The following is a 21586-nucleotide window of genomic DNA, read 5'->3' on the forward strand; positions in this document are numbered from 1 at the left end:
CCACAATGACTGAGCCCCTGGGGTGCTACCACTGACGCCTGTACACTCTAGGGCCTGTGCCCGCAAGACAGCCCGCCACAGCCACACGCCGCAGTTAGAGTAACCCGCTAACCCCAACCAGAGAAAGCCCACACGGCAACAAAGGCTCGGCACAGCCAAAATGAAAACATTTGTTAAAATACTTCAAAAAATGCACCACCCAGTCTCATGGCATAACCCGATATAAGTTTATCTCTCACTCCTATGAAGTCCAATGGGCACTTATAGGAATCTGGAGGGGCGAACGGTGAGGACTGTGCTCCACGGTCCTCTATTCAGGTCACCAAGCTGAGCAAAGCTCTGCAGACTAGACTGGGTGGCTTCCAAGGTCACCACGGCCGTCAGCATTCAGATGGAAACAGGGCAAAGAGAGAACGAGACGGGTCAGGAGAGAGTCACAGGTCAGGCCCAGAAATGGCACGCTTCACTCCTATCAGTTTCACACTGACCGGAACTCAGTCGCACAGTCACACTTGTCGGCAACGGACGTGGGACGTGTCGCCCAGCTGTGAGAAAGAGGTGAGGGAAGTGGTTTGATGCTCACAGCCAGTCTCCCCTACAATGGACATTAGTGTGAAAATATTTGAAATATTCAAAAGGCCTAAGTGAGAGATAATAACAGCTATTATTTTTTGCAAGTGATCCTTTATTTTCTGTCCTTTTATTAAATAACTTGTCTTTTAAAAATATTTTTGTAGTACAGTGTGATGAGTATTACAATGGTGTTATGCAGTGAGAACACCCAGCCTGGATCTTTTTAGGAAGTGAAGACAGAACTAGGTCTCAAACAGTGGATATTAGGCAGGCAAAGGAATAAAGCGCTGGCTTGAAGGAGGGGGGCAACAGAGGACATTCAAAAAAGGAGTAAATACCAAAAAAATTACAGGAATCTGTCAGCATGAGAGAAGGTTTGGAAGGGCATAAAAATCAGGGTATCAGGATGTGAAATGAAAGCAGCTCACCTGTTTGTGACAAGATGATACGAGTTAGACTAGACTGAGACATAGGAGTTTGATAAAGCATTTCTAAACATTTATATCTGTAGCAGACTGTGATTAAAATACTCGTTTCCTAAAATCCCCAGCAACTTTAAGATATGAAGTGCCCTTCCAGCTAAGGTAGAATTATGTACTCTCATCTCTCTCGCTTCACCCCACTTTCATACGCTTTGGAGCTGCATCATTCCTACAAATCTGTTAGATTTCAGCCAAATCTCACTGGCATTCCAAAGTATTTTAGAAGAGAAATAAATGGCAACTTTGAAATCAATAAGATTCTCAAATGTCTTAGAATAAAAATAGAGGATTCCACTGAGGAAAGCGCTGCTCTGAGTTTTACCTGCCACTATGAATGAAAGTTCATTATACAACACAACATACGGCATACACACACAGTAAGGGATATATACTCATCAGTCAGAACAGGGCACTCATTAACCAATCAGAGTGGATGCTCAGGAGAAACAACTGAGATGAATGTATCGTGAATACTAGATGAACACCAGTCCCTCCCACCTCCACCCGCCTCTCACCTGGTCTACAGTTCTTGTTACTCTCTTGACTGGGGAGGAGAACTGATCTACTGGGATCCTCAGCTGCCAGTACTGGAAGACTCAAATTGAAGGAGCTTAAAAATAAGATGTTGTTATTCTCACGTAATGAGAGTCTAGAGTTGGGAAGAGTCTCTAATTGGATGGTCCTTGGATTGGTTGTTTTGGTCCGTTAACTCTTGGTCATCAAGGATCAAGTCTTTCCATTTCCTCTTTCTACCATCTTTTGTGCATAGCTGTCTTCACCTGTGGCCACAAATGGTTGCTGCAATTCCAGATGACCCAAGCATCATGGTCTTTCTCAACTTCAGTATCTCGACAATGCCCCCCCACCCCGCCCCGCCATGCCTCTAACCCCCACCTCTTTGTCCCCTCTCACATTTACTGCCTCCTCATGTGTCCTCAGTCTCTTGCTTCTCCGTATGTATAGGTACTGGCCAGGGCTCTATACATATTCTTTCTCTTCTTTCCCAAATATTTCTCTAAAAGCAGCATCATTCATTCTAGCAGTTTCCTTTATCATCGCACTCAGAAGATTTCAGGAGCATTTAATGAGTGTTTGCTCTGGGACAGGTCCTTTGCATTTAGTATCTAATTTAATTTTCAAAATAAACAAGGGATATGAACTTGGGCAAGTTCCGGGTGACGGTGAAAGACAGGGAAACCTGGTGTGCATTCATGGGGTCACGAAGAGTCGGACATGACTTGGCTACTGAACAACAACAGAAACCTTACTAGCTGCATTTTACACTGAAGGCATTTGAGAGCAAGAAAAATTAAGTGACTTGCAGCAAGTCTTACAGTCAGCAAGTGAAATGCCTGAATCCAAAGCAGGGCAGTCTCCCTGCCCCTGAGCCCTCCCTGCCATCAGGCCCTGCCTCCCTCCAAGACTGGCCTCAGATGTCCCTTTCTGGAGGCCACTCCTGATCACCCCATGTGATACAATCTCACCACTGGTGTCACTCTGATGACATTGCTTTTTGTTCAGTGTTATGATTATACTTTCTCCCCTCCGCCTGTCGCATTATGCCATCAGTTCTGGGGAAAAGAGGCTATATTTTTTATTTCCTATCCTCTCTAATAGCCTGCTGTGCTGCACTCTGCTCAGTCCTGTCTGACTCTTTGCAGCCCACCACGCTCCTCTGCCCATGGAATTTTCCGGGTAAGAATTCTGGATTAGGGTACCATTCTCTTCTCTCGGGGATCTTTCCAAGCCAGGGACTGAACCCCGGTCTCCTGCATTGCAAACAGATTGCTTTACTGCCTGAGCCCAGGAAAGCCCAATGTTAGGCTAGAGCAGTGAAAAACAGGCAGCCAATAAGGGGCCTGCTCATTTCCACCGTGGTAAAGAACCTGCCTGCCAATGAAGGAGACATTAGAGAAGCAGGTATTATCCCTGGGTTGGAAGGATCCCCTGGAGGAGGGCATGGCAACCCACACCAGGATTCTTGCTTGTAGAATCCTACAGTCCCTGGAAGGCTACAGCTAATAGGGTCACAAAGAGTTGGACATGACTGAAGCGACTTAGCACGCACAGCTCACATGCTCGTTTCCATCACCTGAAGGAAATGCAGGAAACAAACAGCCCACAGGGGGTCGCTGAGTCCCAAATGACCAGGCACTCTGGGAAAGGTAGCTCAGGATCTATTGGGGTTTCCAGTCACCCCACTCCAGTACTCTTGCCTGGAAAATCCCATGGACGGAGGAGCCTGGTAGGCTGCAGTCCATGAGGTCACTAAGAGTCAGACACGACCAAGCGACTTCACTTTCACTTTTCACTTTCATGCATTGGAGAAGGAAATGGCAACCCACTCCAGTGTTCTTGCCTGGAGAATCCCAGGGACGGGGGAGCCTGGTGGGCTGCCGTCTGTGAGGCCGCACAGAGTCAGACACGACTGAAGCGACTTAGCAGTAGCAGTAGCAGTACAGAGTGATACTTTGGTATCTTGCAAAACCCCTATTCCTCATTCATTTTTCACTTAACGGATTTAGAATCTGTTGATAATTTTTGCCTGAATCAATTATTTCTTTAAGAGTTGTGGAATAAAATGTACATTGCTGATTACCTTCTTCAGTGATCAACTTCCAATTTTCTCCAAGTATTTTCATAACCTTAAATGTGCTCTTTGACATGTAAAAGATTGAAAGTTCAAAATTTTCAGTGTCATAGTTCATTGTAATGGAAGAGTGGCTAATTTTCCATTTCCATTTGTCTTTTCAGCAAAATGGAAATTCAAATTTTTACAAGCCATTTGTGGAATCCTTTGAGGAAGCACCTCTTCATGTTATGGTTTTCACTTACTTGGGATACGGAATTGGAACACTGTTTGGCTATCTCAGGGACTTTCTGAGGAACTCGGGAATAGAAAAATGCAATGCAGCCGTGGAGAGAGAAGAGCAAAAGGTACGCGTGAGCAGCTCCTGAGTCTTTGTCAAGGCCAATTCTTCTCTGAAGTGTGCTCCCAAGTAGTAATGCATGTACAGATCCTGAAAAGAGTGATAAGTGCTCAGCAACTACTCAAGGTTCCCCTGAACCCCGTAAACCCCCCAAAATTATCCATGTATTCATGGACTTGTTTTCTTTACAATATTTATTGAGCAATTACTAGTTACCAGGCTGCCATCTATGGGGTCGCACAGAGTCGGTCACGACTAAAGCGACTTAGCAGCAGCAGCAGCAGCAGGCTAAACTAAAGGTTTCCATGTACAGTATCATAAATATAATTTTTAAAACAATCCCATGAGATAGATTTCAAAATAGCATTTTAAAGGTGAAAAATCAAAATCAGAAAGTGAGGGCATGAGTGGGACTGTATTCTGGTCTTCTAGTTGTAAGCTGAGTATTATTTATATTCTCTCCTGGACTCGGAAAGTGTGTTTGAGTGACATGTGGTCAGGGTTTCACTTAGATCAGAGTTTCTCAACTTTGGCACTATTGACATTTCGAGCTGGATAATCCTTTGATGTGGGAGGCATTGCAGGATTTTTAACAGCATCCCTGACCTTGACCTGCAAGATGTAGTTAGAACTTTCCCACATCCTTGTGACAATCAAAAATATCTCCAGACATTGCCAAATGCCTCACCAAGTGGAATAGCACCCTCAGTGCAGACCACTGATCTGGATACTTTCAATGGCGAGTGTATAAATGTCTACAGCATCTCCTTTCCACATAAGCTAACAGGACAACTTGGAAACTATTCAGAAATCTGTGAAGAGCCTGTGTCCTTTTACCATGTTTTCCAGAATTGGTTCAAAGGATGTATGATGCCATGAATCTCTTTTTCCCTAAAACTTGCTTTAAAGTATACAATTGTGGCCACAGATTATTCTGCATGATGGAGCTTTGAACATATCTAAGTATAGCATCATTGACACATGTAATAGGAGAATCTCAAATCCTATAACTTACTGACCAGTACCCATAGTAAGCTAAGCTCTTATGATAGACACATAACCATGAACAGGTCATGTAGAACACTTATTTTGGAATTACCAAATTGGAATTAAGTTAAGCCTACCTTCAGGGGGAAATCAGGCCCAGTTTGACTGTTGAACTCTCTCTTACGTTAGCAAGGACTAAGTCGTATGTTCTACAGCAACCGCATGTGAACTATGTCGCTTCAGTCGCGTCGGACTCTGTGCAACCCCATGGACCGTTGCTGGCCAGGCTCCTCTGTCCATGGGGTTCTCCAGGCAAGAATACTGGAGCGGGTTGCCATGTCTTCCTCCAGGGAATCTTCCTGACCCAGGAATCGAACCCACGTCTCATGCCTCCTGCATTGGCAGGCGGGTTCTTTACCACTAGTGCCACCTGGGAAGCCCCATATCAAGTAATGGGGACTAATAGAGAAGAAAATATATGTCCTTCCAGCAGAGAATTTGAAGTCTGGTATGCAAAAAAAGACTCATGAGCAAAACAAGTGATAAAAAGTGATGATGGGGAGGAAGTTGATATGGGAAACAGGGATCTGTGTCCTGTGCTTCTCTTAGGAAGTTAGGAAGGCGTTATGCTGGGACTTAGTGGTGAGCAGGTATTTGCTTATTGAGCAAGGTGCAAAGGAAGACACTCTCTAAGAGGGCTGCAAGCAAGTCAGATTCGTTTGGAGTTTGTATTTTGTGCCAGGCACTGTACAACAGTCTGGAAACATAAGAATAACTAAGGCAGATAATGGTTTTGGAGAGCTAACCACAAAAGAAGCAATTGCAGTGGAATTTGATAAGAGGTACCATTGAGGTTAGTAGATGACATCAGGGAGGCAAAGAATAGAAGCATTTAACCTGGGCTTGGTGCTCAGCGAAGCCTGCTGGGGGGAAGAGAAACTTAAATTCAGTCTTTAGAAGACTGAAGAGTAAGTAATAAGGCAACGAGTGCAGCAAGATGAGCTGGAAGGAGTCTTCAAGGAAAGGAAACATGGTGTGAAGTGGCCCAGAGATAAGAGAAAACATTGAACATTTAAGGAACCAAGGAATTCTAATGATCAGAATGTTGTGAGAGTGGGATTATGTGGGGAGAAAGATTGCTTGAGAGGCAAGCAGAGACCTTACTATAAGGGGTTTTTATAAGCCATAGACATTTGTTTTAAGAACAATGGGAAGGCATTGAAGGATTTCAGGCAGAGGAATGCAGATTAGCAGATTAGAAAGATCATGTTCACTGCAATGTAAAAAATGGATTGCAGGAGGGCAACGCAGGGACCAATAAAAGGAAAAAAATCCAATTAAGAGGCTGAGGCAGAAGTCCAGGTTGATAAAAAATCTAGATGATACCTTGGGCTGGGCCCAGGTTAGTGATAGCTCATGAAAGACAGGCCAAGAGATGCTTAAGGGTTGGAATCAGGACTACCCCACCAGGAAAACAGAATGAAATCATTCCATTTGCAGTAGCATGGATGGACCTAAAATCTACCATAGTAAGTGAAGTAAGCTGGACAAATATCATAATGTACGCTTCCCTGGTGGCTCAGAGGTTAAAGTGTCTACCTCTAATATGGGAGACTTGGGTTTGATCCCTGGGTAGGGAAGATCCCCTGGAGAAGGAAACGGCAACCCACTCCAGTATTCTTGCCTGGAGAAGCCCATGGACGGAGGAGCCTGGTGGGCTACAGACCACGGGGGTCGCAAAGAGTTGGACATGACTGAGCGACTTAACTAACTAACTAATGGAGAATCTAAGCAAATAATACAAATGAACTTATTTACAAACAGAAATAGACTCACAGACATAAAAAACAAATTTATGGTTACCAAAGGGGAAATGGAGGGTGGAGGGATAACAGAGGAGTTTGGGATTATCAGATATACACTATTGCATATAAACTAGGTAAATGACAAGGACCTACTCCATAGCACGGGGAAGTATTAATATAGTCAACATCTTGTAATAATCTATAATGGAAAAAATCTGAAAAAGAATATTGATCTAATTAGATAGATCTGTGTCTATTCTGTATAACTGGATTACTTTGCTATCAACCTGAAACTAACACAACATTGTAAATCAACCGTACTTCAATTAAAAAAAAAAAAGATAGAGTTAGGGATGATTGATTTGACTTGGGAAATTACAGAGATGTACAAATCAAAGCCCATACTTGGTCTACGACTTGGGCAACTGGATATAAAGAAGGCAGTATCACATATTGAGATGGGGAATTGAGAAGGAAGATGGAGTTGGAGGGGAAGGTGATCAATTCACTTTGAAACAAGCTGAGTTGAAAGAATTGACAGCTAGATAGAGAGATCTAGACCTCAGAGAAAAGTCTGAGATGGATATTGTAGCATCTTCAGTATATCTGGAGCATATTAAATTAATCAAAACCGTAGAAGTGGATGTGATCTCCCAGGGAAGGTCTGCGGAAGAGAAAAAGACAAAGGGTGTGAAGAGGACAGAGAACTTTAGAGGATGTTATAAGTGGCAGAGGTGGAATTCCAACTCAAGACTAGAAGCAATGCAACAATAAAAATCCTTTTAATAGTCTAGGAAGGAGATAATATGTGCTTGAGTTGGGGAAGAGACAGATGGAATGAAGAAAAGGAAGCTGGTTATAAAGATATTCAGGAGGTATAACAACAAGTCTTGGTTGCTGAGTATATGGAAAATAAGACAGAGGAGGAAACCAGGATAATCTCAAGTTTCTTCTTTGGTCAGCTGCAAGAATGGCAGTGGCACACTCGTCACTTGAGGACTGAGTTAGTAATACTAAGTGAAAAGATTTAAAAAAAAAAAAAAAAAGCAAAATCTCTCTCCAAAAGAGCCCTAAAAAAATCTCAGACCCAGAGCATCTGCTATCTCAACAGACTTGATTAATAATCAAGACACTAAGGAGGAGAAAAGACAACCCAGACAGATACAAGGTTTCAATATTTTGCTTCAGTTCTTCTTTTAACCCTTTAAAGGCAACTTTAGAGTTGAATTGCAATGTATTAATGTTCAGACCCAGGACTGAAGGACTTCACTTTCACTTTTCACTTTGATGCATTGGAGAGGGAAATGGAAGCCCACTCCAGTGTTCTTGCCTGGAGAATCCCAGGGATGGGGGAGCCTGGTGGGCTGCCATCTATGGGGTCGCACAGAGTAGAACACGACTGAAGTGACTTAGCAGCAGCAGCAGCGGCAGAGATCTCTAGCTATAGTACTTTCTCAGTGATGTCATGGTCCAACTTTGCTAAATCCAGAACAGGATGTCAGAAAATATAATCAAAGGAATATCAAGCATTGTCAGGGATTTTAAAAACTTCAGGTACAGCTGCATGTCTCAATCCCTGTGGCCCCTGCTGGTAAAAGACTTATCAGTTGCGATACCATGTTTCCGTTAGACCCAGGTAGTCCCAGAGCCCTACAAGTCAAGCCCAGATATTTCTGGTTCATCCCCAGAGATTTTTACTCCCACATATAACAAAAACAGTTCAGCAAGTTGTAACTAGATAATTTGGACATAAATTGCCAAATAAATGTTTGCATGAATTAAACCTCGCTCTTTCTTATTCATACTTGGCATTCTGAAACAACAGCAAGATTGGCTCAGTGTGACTTTCTTCTGAGTGTTTTGAAGGATGGGGTTCATGAAGGTCACTGGGTGTGAGGCATGGTTTTGTCCAAAGCAAACAGACGGCCCAGTGCTGGGCTTCCTGTTTGGATCTGGGTGGGTCCAAAATGAGAGAGTTTCCCTGGGAACCCAACATATTAGCCAGCAGCTTGTGGGGCGGGAACGCTTCAGCCCCTTCATTCTCTTCTCAGTTAACAACCAACATGATCTTTTTAATCCTAAGTCAGTTCACATGTCAAGGTGCTACAGAACCACCCTCTCGATGAGCCCTGTCCCTGTTCCTCAAGGACCTTCTTCCTCTTCCTCAAACACAGCCTCTCACACCTAACGCAAGGATTTCTCACTCACCTTTCCCTCTGCTCAGAATGACCCTTCTTCCCTCAGATACCAGTACAGCTCACCCCCTCACTTTCTTCATTAAATCCATCCGGACATCACCAGCTTTAAAGCCAGGAGGAGTCACCAGCAGAGTTATCCCCAAACTCCCCAACCAGGCTTGGTTCCAAATACCTTCTGGCTGCTTCTCAAAAACAAATGCACCCTCACAAGAAAGGCATATTTTCCATGATTGCATCTAGCTTTGGGAAAAACTCCAAAATCAAAGTTTGAGAAATAGTTTGTAAAATATGGCCATGAGTAAAATCAGATTATAACTACCCATGGTGAGTTTTCAGGTCAACATTTATTTTGTTATTGTTGTTTAGTTGTCTTGTCGTTGTTTAGTCTCTAAGTCCTGTCTGACTCTTTTACAACACCCCCTCCCTGCCACCCCACCCATGGACTGTAACCTGTCAGGCTCACCTGTCCACAGGATTTCCCAAGCAAGGATACTAGAGTGGGTCGCCATTTCCTTCTCCAGGGCATCTTCCCAAACCAGGGGTCAAACCTGCATCTCCTGCATTGGCAGATGGATTCTTTACCACTGAGCCACCTGGGAAGCCCCAACGTTTATTTGGATATATATAAATATCCAAATATCCAAACACCCACAGGCATGACATTTCTGATGTGTCATTAAAATGTTAGACAAATCATTTTGTTTTAGTTCTTATACAATATAGACCTTACTGCCTCCCTTGGCAAGAAGGAATCTGCAATAGTAGGTTTTTAACAAGAATAGTAGCAAGGTTGATGCATCTTGATAAAGTAGAGCTTTGCTAGCGCCTATCAACTGGTACTAAGCCAATGTGTGGAATGAGTGGGTTATGACTAGCCTCTTCCTCTGTCCTTTTTCCCTTCCTTTTTATTATGGGAATAGCTGCAAAAGCTATGTTCATCCTTCCTTTCTTTTTCATGCATTTAGTTACATATGAGCTCATTTGCATCACCCTCTCCCTTCCTTAAGGTATGTTCATAACATACATTTGTTGTGTGACTGTCTTTTTTATTTTTGCAAGAAGTTATACACTGAAGATCTTTACCTGCCAGAAGAGGATTACCTTCATTGTTTTTAATAGCCACATGATGGTATTGTATAGTAGGATTATATGATTATTTATTTTTATTCTCTTTTTTATTATTGAAAATAATGCTTCAATGAGCATCCTATGCATTTACTCAAGGATAAAGCATAGAAATGACTTTCTGGGCCCAAGAAATAAACATTTTAACTTCCAAAATATTGGCAAATTGCCTTTAAAAAATATTGCATAGCATGTCTCCAGTAGTATGCGAGAGTGCTTGCTTTCTTGTCAGCACTTGAAACATTGATATTTTAAAAATATTTCTCATTTTTGCCAATTTGAAAAGGGAGGTTTTTTCATGTTCTTGTGTTTCTCTGCATTTCCTTGGTTATAATGAGACTGAGCTTTTCATATGATTAATCTCATGTATGCTTACTCTTCTTGAATTTCCTGTTGATATCATTTGCTCATAATTTTATTAAATTATTTTTATTGATTGAGAGAAGCTCTTTCTATATATCCTTCATTAATAATTTGCCTCTTAAATCTGCTTTAGTTATTTTTTTCAATTTTGTTTCTAGGCTTTTAACTTTAACTTTTTCTTTACCTTTTTTTAACTTTTCCTGTGGCTGCCATCTCTGGGGTCGCACAGAGTCGGACACGACTGAAGCGACTTAACAGCAGGAGCAGTGGCTTTTTAGCCACACATATATTTTTAATTTTTAGGCCGCATGTATCAAACACCTCCTTTATGTTTTCTTTGTTGTTGGTTTTGCTATTTTTTGCTGTCCTTTCTCTTTGTGAAGGGGGAGTAGTTTAGGAAGGCTATTTTCATCTTGTAAGAAAGATAAAAAATTTTCCTATAACTTCATTCAGTACTTTTATAATTTGGAGAATTCATTTAATCTACAAACGCATCTAGGATTTAATTCCATGTGCTCTGTGAAGTAGAAGGACAATTTTTTTTATTGAAGTACAATTGTTTTACAGAGTTGTGCCAATCCCTACCATATAGCAAAGTGACTCAGCTATATAAATCAGTTCAGTTCAGTTCAGTCGCTCAGTCGTGTCCGACTCTTTGCGACCCCATGAATCGCAGCACGCCAGGCCTCCCTGTCCATCACCAACTCCCGGAGTTTACTCAGACTCACATCCATCGAGTCTGTGATGCCATTCAGCCATCTCATCCTCTGTTGTCCCCTTCTCCTCCTGCCCCCAATCCCTCCCAGCATCAGAGTCTTTTCCAGTGAGTCAACTCTTCACATGAGGTGGCCAAAGTACTGGAGTCTCAGCTTTAGCATCATTCCTTCCAAAGAAATCCCAGGGTTGATCTCCTTCAGAATGGGCTGGTTGGATCTCTTTGAAGTCCAAGGGACTCTCAAGAGTCTTCTCTAACACCGCAGTTCGAAAGCATCAATTCTTCGGTGCTCAGCTTTCTTCATAGTCCAACTCTCACATCCATACATGACCACTGAAAAAACCATAGCCTTGACTAGACTGACCTTAGTCAGCAAAGTAATGTCTCTGCTTTTGAATATGCTATCTAGGTTGCTCACAACTTTTCTTCCAAGGAGTACGCGTCTTTTAATTTCACGGCTGCAGTCACCATCTGCAGTGATTTTGAAGCCCCAAGAAATAAAGTCTGACACTGTTTCCACTGTTTCCCCATCTATTTCCCATGAAGTGATGGGACCAGATGCCATGATCTTCGTTTTCTGAATGTTGAGCTTTAAGCCAACTTTTTCACTCTCCTATATATATACAATCTTTATTTAATCTTCTTCTCCATTATGGTTTATCACAGAACATTGATAATAGTTCCCTGTGCTATACATCAGGACCTTGCTGTTTATTCATCCTAAATGTAATAGTTTGTATCTACCAACCCCAATCTCTCTCCCGACAACCACAAGCCTGTTCTCTATGTCTGTGAGTCTGCTTCTATTTTACAGATAGATTTGTTTGTTCCATGCTTTAGATTGCACATATAAGTGATATCATATGGTATTTGTCTTTCTCTTTCTGATTGGCTTCACTTAGTATGATAATCTTTGGCTGCAGCCGTGTTGTTGCAGATGGCATTGTTTTGTTCTTTCTTACGGTTGAGTAATATTTCATTGTGTGTACACGTATCACATGTTTATTCATTCATCTGTTGATGGACGTTTAGATGGTTTCCATGTTTGGGCTCTTGTGACTAGTGACTAGCACATGTATTTTTTTTTTTTTTTTACTGTGATTTTTATTTTATATTTTTTTAATGTGTAAAATTATTGTTTTATTTTATTTTTATTTTTTAATTTAAATTTATTTATTTTAATTGGAGGCTAATTACTTTACAATATTGTATTGGTTTTGCCATACATCAACAAGAACATGTATCTTTTTGAATTGCAGTTTGTCTGGATATATTCCCAGGAGTGCGATTGCTGGATCATATGGTAATTCTATTTTTAGTTTTCTGAGGCATCTCCATACTGTTTTCCACAATGGCTGTTCTAATGTATATTCTCACCAATGATGTAGGAGGATTCCCTTTTCTCTGCACCCTCTTCAGGATTTGTTACGTGTAGATCTTTTAATGATGGCTATTCTGACTGATGTGAGGTGGTACCTCATTGTAGTTTTGATGTTGAGCATCTTTTCACGTGCCTGCGGGCCATCTGTATTTCTCCTTTGGAGAAATGTTCACTAAGGTCTTCTGCCCGTTTTTCAGTTTGGTTGTTTGTTTTGTTGTTGTTATTTAGTTGTGTGAGCTGTTTTTATCCTTTGGAGATTAAGCCCTTGTCTGCCACATCATTTGCGAATATTTTCTCCTGTGTCATAGGTGGCCTTTTCATTTAGCTATTGTTTTTTAATGGTTTCCTGTGCTGTGAAAGCCTGTAAATTTAATTACATATCATTTGTTTATTTTTTTATTGCTATCGCCTTGGGAGACTGACCTAAGAAAACACTGGTATGATTTATGCCAAAGAACATTTTGCCTAGGCTCGCTTCTAGGAATTTCATGGTGTCGTGTCTTTGTTTAAGCCCTTTTGAATACAGTGTTAGGTATGCGCTAACATCACTGCTTTACATGCAGCTGTCCACCTTTCCCGGCACCATTTGCTGAGAGACGTTTTCCCATTTTATATCCTGCCTTCTTTGTTGAAGGCTAATTGACTGTAGATGTGTGAGTTTATTTTCCGGCTCTCAATACCACCCTGTTTTGATTACTACGGTTTGTTGTATCTGAAGCCTAGAAGAGTTATGAGGGGGACTACTTTTTCAAGGGATTTTTAAATTGTCTCAGTATCAGTAATTGAATAGTTCAATTACTTTTTACCCACTGATATGAAATATCGGCCAACATGTTGATTTTTTAGGTAAATTTACAAGTTTTCAAGTAGTTTGTGAAAATTTTCTCAATATATACCTTAGAATTAGCTTTTTAGGTATTGAATTTTTAAGAAGGAACTCTTGCTGCTTTAATTGGTAATGTATTAAATCTATGTTTTGACTTTGGAAAATTTGACATCTTAATAAATAATATAATATTATTCTATTTAGTCTTCTCATTCAGAATGGTGGTATGTCTCTCCTTTTATTTAGATATTTATGTCCTCTAATAAAATTTTATTTCTTTTTAATTTATTTTTTATTTAATTTTTTTTAGCTTTTCTTATTCTAAAGTCATCATTTTCTCTTATTATTGTTATTTGAGTACAATTTTTTGGTGATGGTACTATTTAAATAGTGCTTTTCCCCCTATTTTCGATTCTAATTAGTTATTGATGGCATATGAGAAAGCTATTGCTATTTTTATATTTTAAGTTAAAAAACTCTCACCTTAATGAATTCTCTTTTCAGTTGTCACAGCTTCTCAGACAGTTGTGTTGGAATTTCATGAGTGTCATAAAAAACTATATATTGTCTTTTGATCTATTATAACAAACTTGTTAATTATGCTATTTTTTGTTTGTTTTTATTTTTTTAATTTACTTATTTTAATTGGAGGCTAATTACTTTACAATATTATAGTCGTTTTTGCCATACACTGATATGAATCAGCCATGGATGTACATGTGCTCCCCATCCTGACCCTCCCTCCCACCTCCTTCCCCATCCCATCCCTCTGGGTTGTCCCAGTGCACCGGCTTTGAGAGCCCTGTTTCATGCATCAAACCTGGACTGGCGATCTGTTTCGCATATGGTAATATACATGTTTCAGTGCTATTCTCTCAAATCATCCCACCCTCGCCTTCTTCCACAGAGTCCAAAAGTCTGTTCTTTACATCTGTGTCTCTTCTGCTGTCTCACATATAGGGTCATCATTACCATCTTTCTAAATTCCATATGTATGTGTTAGTATACTGTTTTGGTGCTTTTCTTTCTGACTTCCTTCACTCTGTATAATAGGCTTCAGTTTCATCTACCTCATTAGAACTGATTCAACTGCATTCTTTTTAATAGCTGAGTAATATTCCATTGTGTATATGTACCACAACTTTCTTATCCTTTCGTCTGCCAATGGACATCTAGGTTGCTTCCATGTCCTGCCTATTGTAAACAGTGCTGCAATGAACATTGGGGTACATGCGTCTCTTTCAATCCTGGTTTCCTCGGTGTGTATGTCCAGCAGTGGGATTGCTGGGTCGTATGGCAGTTCTATTTCCAGTTTTTTAAGGAATCTCCAACTGTTCTCCATAGCGGCTGTAGTAGTTTGCATTCCCACCAACAGTGTAAGAGGGTTCCTTTTTCTCCACACCCTCTCTAGCATTTACTGTTTATAAACTTTTTATAGTTTGTTTATATTTATATTAATATAGTATAATTTTATTATTAAGTAAATTAAATAATATATATATTTATAGTCTATTGTTTATAGACTTTTTAGGAAAACTTTTTGCCCTCACCACAATCGATATTTGCGGGGTCTTAGTTTCCCTAACAGGGAGTGAACTTGGGCCCTCAGGAATAAGAGTATGGAGTCCTAACCGCTGGAGCACCAGATTTTCTTTTTTAAATATCTGCCTTTTTGTCATCTCACAGGGCTTTTATATGTGTGGTAGAACACATCCAAGCACTGGATGTACCATCTTTTTTCAACCTCTCTCTAATTTCTTAATAAGAAAAATCAGATTTCACCATTTTTACTTTGTGTTTCTCATACTTCAGTGAATTGTCTGTAATAAACTTACCCTTCCCAACAAAGAGGAAAAGATAAACATGTTTTAATTTTTTTTTCTGAGTTCAACCCTGTTAAGAGAAACAACTGTTTCTCAAAAGGAAGTAATACAATAACATGAAATGTTAGGTGAAAAAAGAAGTGTTACTGCTGGCACAAGTAAAAACTGTGTTTGATAATGACTTTTCCCTCTCTCTACAAATCCATAGTTCTATTTACTACTGAATGAGAAGGTAGTTAAACCCAAAATGAAGAAACATACTTCCAAATTTGGTAGTATTTTTTGCAATAAACCATGGATATGTTCACTTAGCCCTGCAGGGTGGTCTGTTGAAAAGAGCATTCATTGGTACAAATCTCAATCTGTCCACTCAGATTTTCTGACTTTCTGTTGAATTGTCTATGAAAATAGGATAGATAAACCTGTAACACTTGAAAAATGATAAAGTACTCTACAAGGTTAATGGTAGAAAAAGAAAGAATGTCATATTGCAGAAGAAACAAGGTCATTTTGTGGCTGTATTATTATTAGGGTTTCTCCACCCTCCTATAAGGCTTCCCTGGTGACTCAGCGATACAGAATCTGACTGACAATGCAGGAAATGTGGGTTCTCTCCCTGGGTCAGCAAGATCCCCTGGAAAACAAAATGGCAACCCACTTCAGTTTCTTCACCAGGAAATCCCATGGACAGAGGACCTGGTGGGCTACAGTCACTGGGATCACAAAGAGTCGGTCGCCAAGTTAGCAATTAAACAGCAACGATGACCCTCCTATACCCTACTCCAGAAAATGACTGTGTCCTTGTGGCAGGGGGTTCACTCTCACATCCACCTTTTGTGTCAGGAAGAAAAATATAGTAAGTAGACCACATGACTCAGAGGATGAGATGGCTGGATGGCATCACCGACTGGATGGACATGAGTTTGAGTGAACTCCGGGAGTTGGTGATGGACAGGGAGGCCTGGCGCGCTGTGATTCATGGGGTCGCAAAGAGTCGGACATGACTGAGCGACTGAACTGAACTGAACTGAGACCACGTGATGAGCTAAATATGCAGATAGATAAAGATACATCCTATTGCAGTACTTCGGCTTTTGCAACAGCTAGTCCAGATTCATATTTTTATATAGTGACAATGCTGTGGGAGGCTTACCTGAGACTAGAGGACAATGACCTTTAGAAGGCACTCACTGCTCCTGAAGAAACCTCATAGTGCTCAAAGGAGTGGGGTGGGGCGAAAAAACACCCACACAGAGGCAGGAACCTTCATGGGTGCAGAAGAATAGGAGCTCTGTAACCAGAAGGCAGAACTTCTTCACTGGACCAACCAGATCTAGGTTTTGTTTTTTTTATTTATCGAACATTGATTAACAATGTTGTGCTAGTTTCGGACGTACACAAAAGTAATTCAGTTATACATTTATCTAATGTTTTTCAAATTCTTTCCCCATTTAGGTTTTTACAGAGTATCGAGCAGAGTTCCCTGTGCTATACAGTAGATCCCTGTTGGGGATCTATTTTTAATCTAGCAGTGTATACCTGTCAATCCCAAACTCCCTAACAATCCCTCCCCTACCCCCTACCTCCACCCCCAGCAACCATAAGTTTGTTCTCTATGTCTGTGAGTCCATTTCTGTTTTGAAAATATGTTCATTTGTATCATTTTTTAAAGATTGAACATACAAACAATATCATATGTTAGCTGTCTTTCTCTGTCTAACTTACTTCGCTCAGTATGATAATCTCCAGGTCCATCTTTGTGGTGGCAAATGGCATTATTCTCGCATTGTAAGGTTTCCAACCTCATTTTTCCCTCTCAGGAACAGGTAGATGACCGAGCCGGTGACTCAGATTTAAGTTAGCATTTATACCACCCACAAAAAGTAGCTCTATGTGGTTAAAAATTGCCCTACCTCTTCCACAGAGAAGTTTCAAGTGCCTAATTTATAGAAATTTCTATTGAGTGTGGAGATTATTCCATAGCAGAAAGTCCTCTCTGACCCCACAAAACTGGTTAGAACCCCCATGTCTTGCTTTCAGAGCTTTTATCTCAAAGAAGAGCTAGCTACCCATTTCTCCACAGGTTATTCTGGATCTCTGAGCCAGGAGCCAGAAGCTTGGGCAGGGTGGAGCATGTTCACACCTCCCCTCGGGCCGCCTGGTGACACACCTTCATGAGACCTCAGTGACAGAAGCTGCAGACTTTTTTCTTAGGTCAGCGTCAAGTTCCATACGATGCATGCTCCCTCCTCCATGGCTTGGAGGATTGTTGGCCTTCGTAGTCCATATTATAGGTCACTTTTTGAAATTTTTATTTTATATTGGAGTGTAATTGACTAACATTGTGTTAGGTTCAGATGTACAGCAAAGTGGTTAAGTTATATACACACATGTATCTGTTCTTTTTCAAATTCCTTTCCCATTTAGGTTATTAGAGAATATAGAGCAGAGTTCCCTGTGCTATACAGTAAGTTCTTATTGGTGATCTCTTCTAAACGCAGCAGTGTGCACATGTCCAAAGTGACTGCTGGTAGACCAGATGGAGCGGAAGTTGACCAGAGTTCAAATTACTCATCTAATTGGGCCTAGTTTTCCTCACAGGTCAAATGGGTATTTGAAATCCATGATTTCCATTGTTCTTTCTGCCCTGGTATCTTGAGCATCTTGTGGTTCCATGTTTGAAATCATTTTGTAGGCATACTATTTTGGTTCTTTTCTTTCTAAAATCAACTGTTTTCTTAAACCAAAGTTTAACTTCTCTAAACTAACTGCTAACTCTCTTTTGTGTCAGATTTCTCATGAAACCTAGAACTATAATTCCATTCAGAGTCCAGACATATTACTGACAGACCTACTTCTCTCTTTCCTTTCTTTTTGTAGGGTAGGTTTAGATGACTTCATGTCAGATAAGAAATTAAAAATTAGAACTAGAAGGACACAAGCCATGTTTGGGAATATAGAGTAACTGACAGATCAGTTAAAAAAAAAAAAAAGGGCTGAGAAAAATGTATGAAATCAAAACAGAAATAGTTTGAAAAAGATTTTCCTAGAATTACATAATCAATTTTTCTCTCAAATATATGTCCATTTCCATGTTAAATGTAAAAGGGTACAATTATCATAATTTACAGATTTAAATAATAGTAAAATCGGAGTTGGTGATGGACAAGGAGGCCTGGCATGCTGCAATTCATGGCGTCACAAAGAGTCGGACACGACTGAGCGACTGAACTGAACTGAACTGAAAATCTATCTAAGGGCATTTCACTATTTGAGAGAAAATATATTTGATATAAGAATTTCAACTTACAAATGTAATCAGTAGAGTTGTCCAACCGTCCTTCAAATTCACATGCAGTAGTCCTCAGGACTTTTTCTTATAGACAATCACAGTTTTCTCCAGATATGATGCCATTGTCACTAAAAACCAAAAAGTGAAATAACAGAAAAACAGTGTTATGGATGCAGCCAGCAGCCATCAAAGATGCAGATTCTATCTTTTTCCATCTGATTGGACCATCTCAGAAGATGAGAGGGCCAGATTAGTAGCATAAGAAGTCCTTCCGCAAAGCCTTTCCCCATCATCTTCCTTGTGCCTTTAGGATATAAGCTCCATTTCATAGGAGGAAGAAAGAATTCAAAGAAAATGAGAGGGAGAGTAGGGAAGCTCACTACTCCCAATCTTCCGTGGCTCCTTACTTCCGCCAGGGTAATGTCTGAGTTTCTCATGAGCACATGTAAGGCTCCCATGTTCTGCAGCCAGCAGATATGGCAGCCTCACCCACACTACAGAGAATGATAGGGAACTCAGGTGACAGAGTCAGACCATCAGAATCTTGGCTTTGACTCCAAGGGAAGTGCGAGCCATTATAAGCTCGGAACATAGAACGGCAGGATCCATCATGTTTTATTCTTTCTCATTCTTCTCAAATATACCCTACATTTCCAGCAAAGAGACCGATTTACCCTGAGTGCCCTCTCTAAGCATACCTAGCCATCATAGTCTCATCGCACCGTCAGTGACCATCTCCAAAGCCTCTCCTGCATAAAGCCTCTTGATTTCTCTGGCAAAACATGATTCTGCCTCTGGATAAAATCTTACAAACATCGAAACTACTTGACTTTACCCAAGGTTTGCATTTTCTACCTTGTTCTAGCTTAGGAGTTAGATGACAAAGTCAAATATGTCTTGCTCTGAGCCTCACCTGGATTACAGGTCCCTCAGGCATGGATGACATTTAAAACAGCAAAAGAGTGCTGTTGCTTCAACACTGAGAGAAGCCTAATGCCTCCAGAAGCTCTCCAACTCAGTGTCTATGCCCTTGGTCACCTACCAGCAGTTATGCCAATAGATCCAACAAGTCAAGTTCATCCACGTTTCTAAACACATTATGGGTGGGGCTATTTGTGGTCAAAAAAGTTAAGACCAAATAATCATCCAACCAGTTCCTTTCCAACTAAACTGCTTTAGACATAAACACCTCTTGCTAAATTTTCGATGAAATTCACTGGGATTCATTGTCTCCAGCATTCTTTTGGAGACTTGTATTGCACTATCATTTTTGATACCTTTATTTGCCACAGGTTTTCCTTCTCCCACTAAAATGGAAGCTCCTTGGAGGTGAAGGACTCACAGAATTATTTGTGGACCCAGCCCATCCCCGTACCCAAGACCCTTGCTCAAAATATTTGCAGATGGAATATTTTCATGGCTCCTCCGCATCTTTCAGTTTTTATTTGTAACTGAACTATAAAAAGGGAGAGACCAAAGTAAACTTCTGCCTCTCTTATAATAGGATTTTGTGCCACTGTATCAAAACTTTGAGAATTTTTATACGCGGAACCTTTATATGAGAATCAGAGACAACTGGAACCGACCCATCTGCAGTGCCCCGGGAGCTGTGTTCGACGTGATGGAAAGGGTGACAGATGACTACAACTGGACATTTAGGTGAGGCAGCCACCCTGGAAGGGCTTGAAAGAAAATGCTTTCAAGGAAATTCTAGCATGGGTGTCAGATTACAGATCTGAAAGAAAACCAGAGCAATGAAACAGCTGGTCTTCCATTATTCCGCCCTTTGCAAGCCCTCATGATGCCAGTGGAGGAAGTCACAGTAATTAAGTTGCCAAGGGCAGCTTATTTGTATTGCAATTAAGAGAAATCTGTGGCAGAAGGTGCAGGATACACAGAACCAGCCAGGAAGAGTCCTTTTCAGCTTTATTGATAAATTGTACCCTTCTAGTTCCAGCTGAAGGAGCCGGTGATGACCATGGCTGTTTCTCTTTAGACAGTCCTTGCTGCAATTTAAACCAGGGTGTCATGAAAGCAAGCACCCAGGAAAAATCAGAGCTGAGTAATGCTCTATAGCCTGGCTACCTTTTCCCAGTGCTCTGCCCAGATTCGTGATGGAGTTACTCTCCTCCAAGGGCAAATCATTTTGTGGTGACAACAAGGCCGATCTAAAGGAAAATAGAAAAGACGTGATTTAGGCCAAGCCTAAGATCTCTTTCTAGTTGTATTTTATGGGACCCTAGTGTTCTTGCCTGGAGAATCCCAGGGACAGCGGAGCCTGGTGGGCTGCCATCTATGGGGTCGCACAGAGTCAGACACGACTGAAGCGACTTAGCAGCAGCAGGATGCTATTGAATGAAAAAGTCCTTTGTGTTCACCTGACCTTCTCTCTGCAGGTTTACTGGAAGAATCATCAAAGATGTCATCAATATGGGGTCCTATAACTTCCTTGGCCTGGCAGCCAAGTACGATGAATCCATGAGGACAGTAAAGGAGGTTTTAGAGACATATGGCCTAGGCGTGGGCAGCACCAGACAGGAAATGGGTATGTATGTTCACTATTTTGAGATTTTTTCCCAGTTAGGCCTGATTCCTGTGGCTACTCCTCAAATCTAGATCATATCTAGATTGTGTATCACAAAAAGCTATTTTAAAATACAAAAAGAAAAAGGTATATTATGGTCTCTTTGAAAATTTCAAACATTATGCTCATACTAGGCAGTTTATTAAGATTTTAATTCTCTGGAATAAATAAAAATGATTCTTTCCTAACCATGTGATCTGAAAAAAGCAGCTATCATACCTCTTCTATCTGGTCCTTTTCTGGGTCATTTTCTCCACTTTTCTTAAACAGCTTTGCTGTTTTTCAATCACTCAGTCATGCGCAACTCTTTGTAACCCCATGGACTGCAGCATACCAGGCTTCCCTGTCCTTCGCCATCTCCCAGAGTTTGCTCAAACTCATGTCCATTGAGTCAATGATGCCAGCTTTATTAAACAGGTTTACTGAGGTTTAATTATGCCTTGAGATATAATAGGAAATGGCTACCCACTCCAGTACTCTTGCCTGGAAAATGCCACGGACA

The 21586-nt window shown here is 40.9% G+C and overlaps 1 protein-coding gene across 1 annotated transcript in view; it reads left to right on the forward strand.

The window, feature by feature from the left end:
* SPTLC3 (serine palmitoyltransferase long chain base subunit 3) overlaps positions 1-21586 on the forward strand; it is a 141015-nt gene that overhangs the window by 19891 nt on the left and 99538 nt on the right. The window contains exons 2-4 of the mRNA XM_005687817.3: positions 3810-3992; positions 20005-20159; positions 20897-21045. Coding sequence (XP_005687874.1) covers positions 3810-3992; positions 20005-20159; positions 20897-21045 — 487 coding nt within the window. The remainder of the gene's footprint in view (positions 1-3809; positions 3993-20004; positions 20160-20896; positions 21046-21586) is intronic.

The sequence above is a fragment of the Capra hircus genome, chromosome 13 (genome assembly GCF_001704415.2).
Source record: "Capra hircus breed San Clemente chromosome 13, ASM170441v1, whole genome shotgun sequence".
In the NCBI taxonomy this organism is placed as follows: domain Eukaryota; kingdom Metazoa; phylum Chordata; class Mammalia; order Artiodactyla; family Bovidae; genus Capra; species Capra hircus.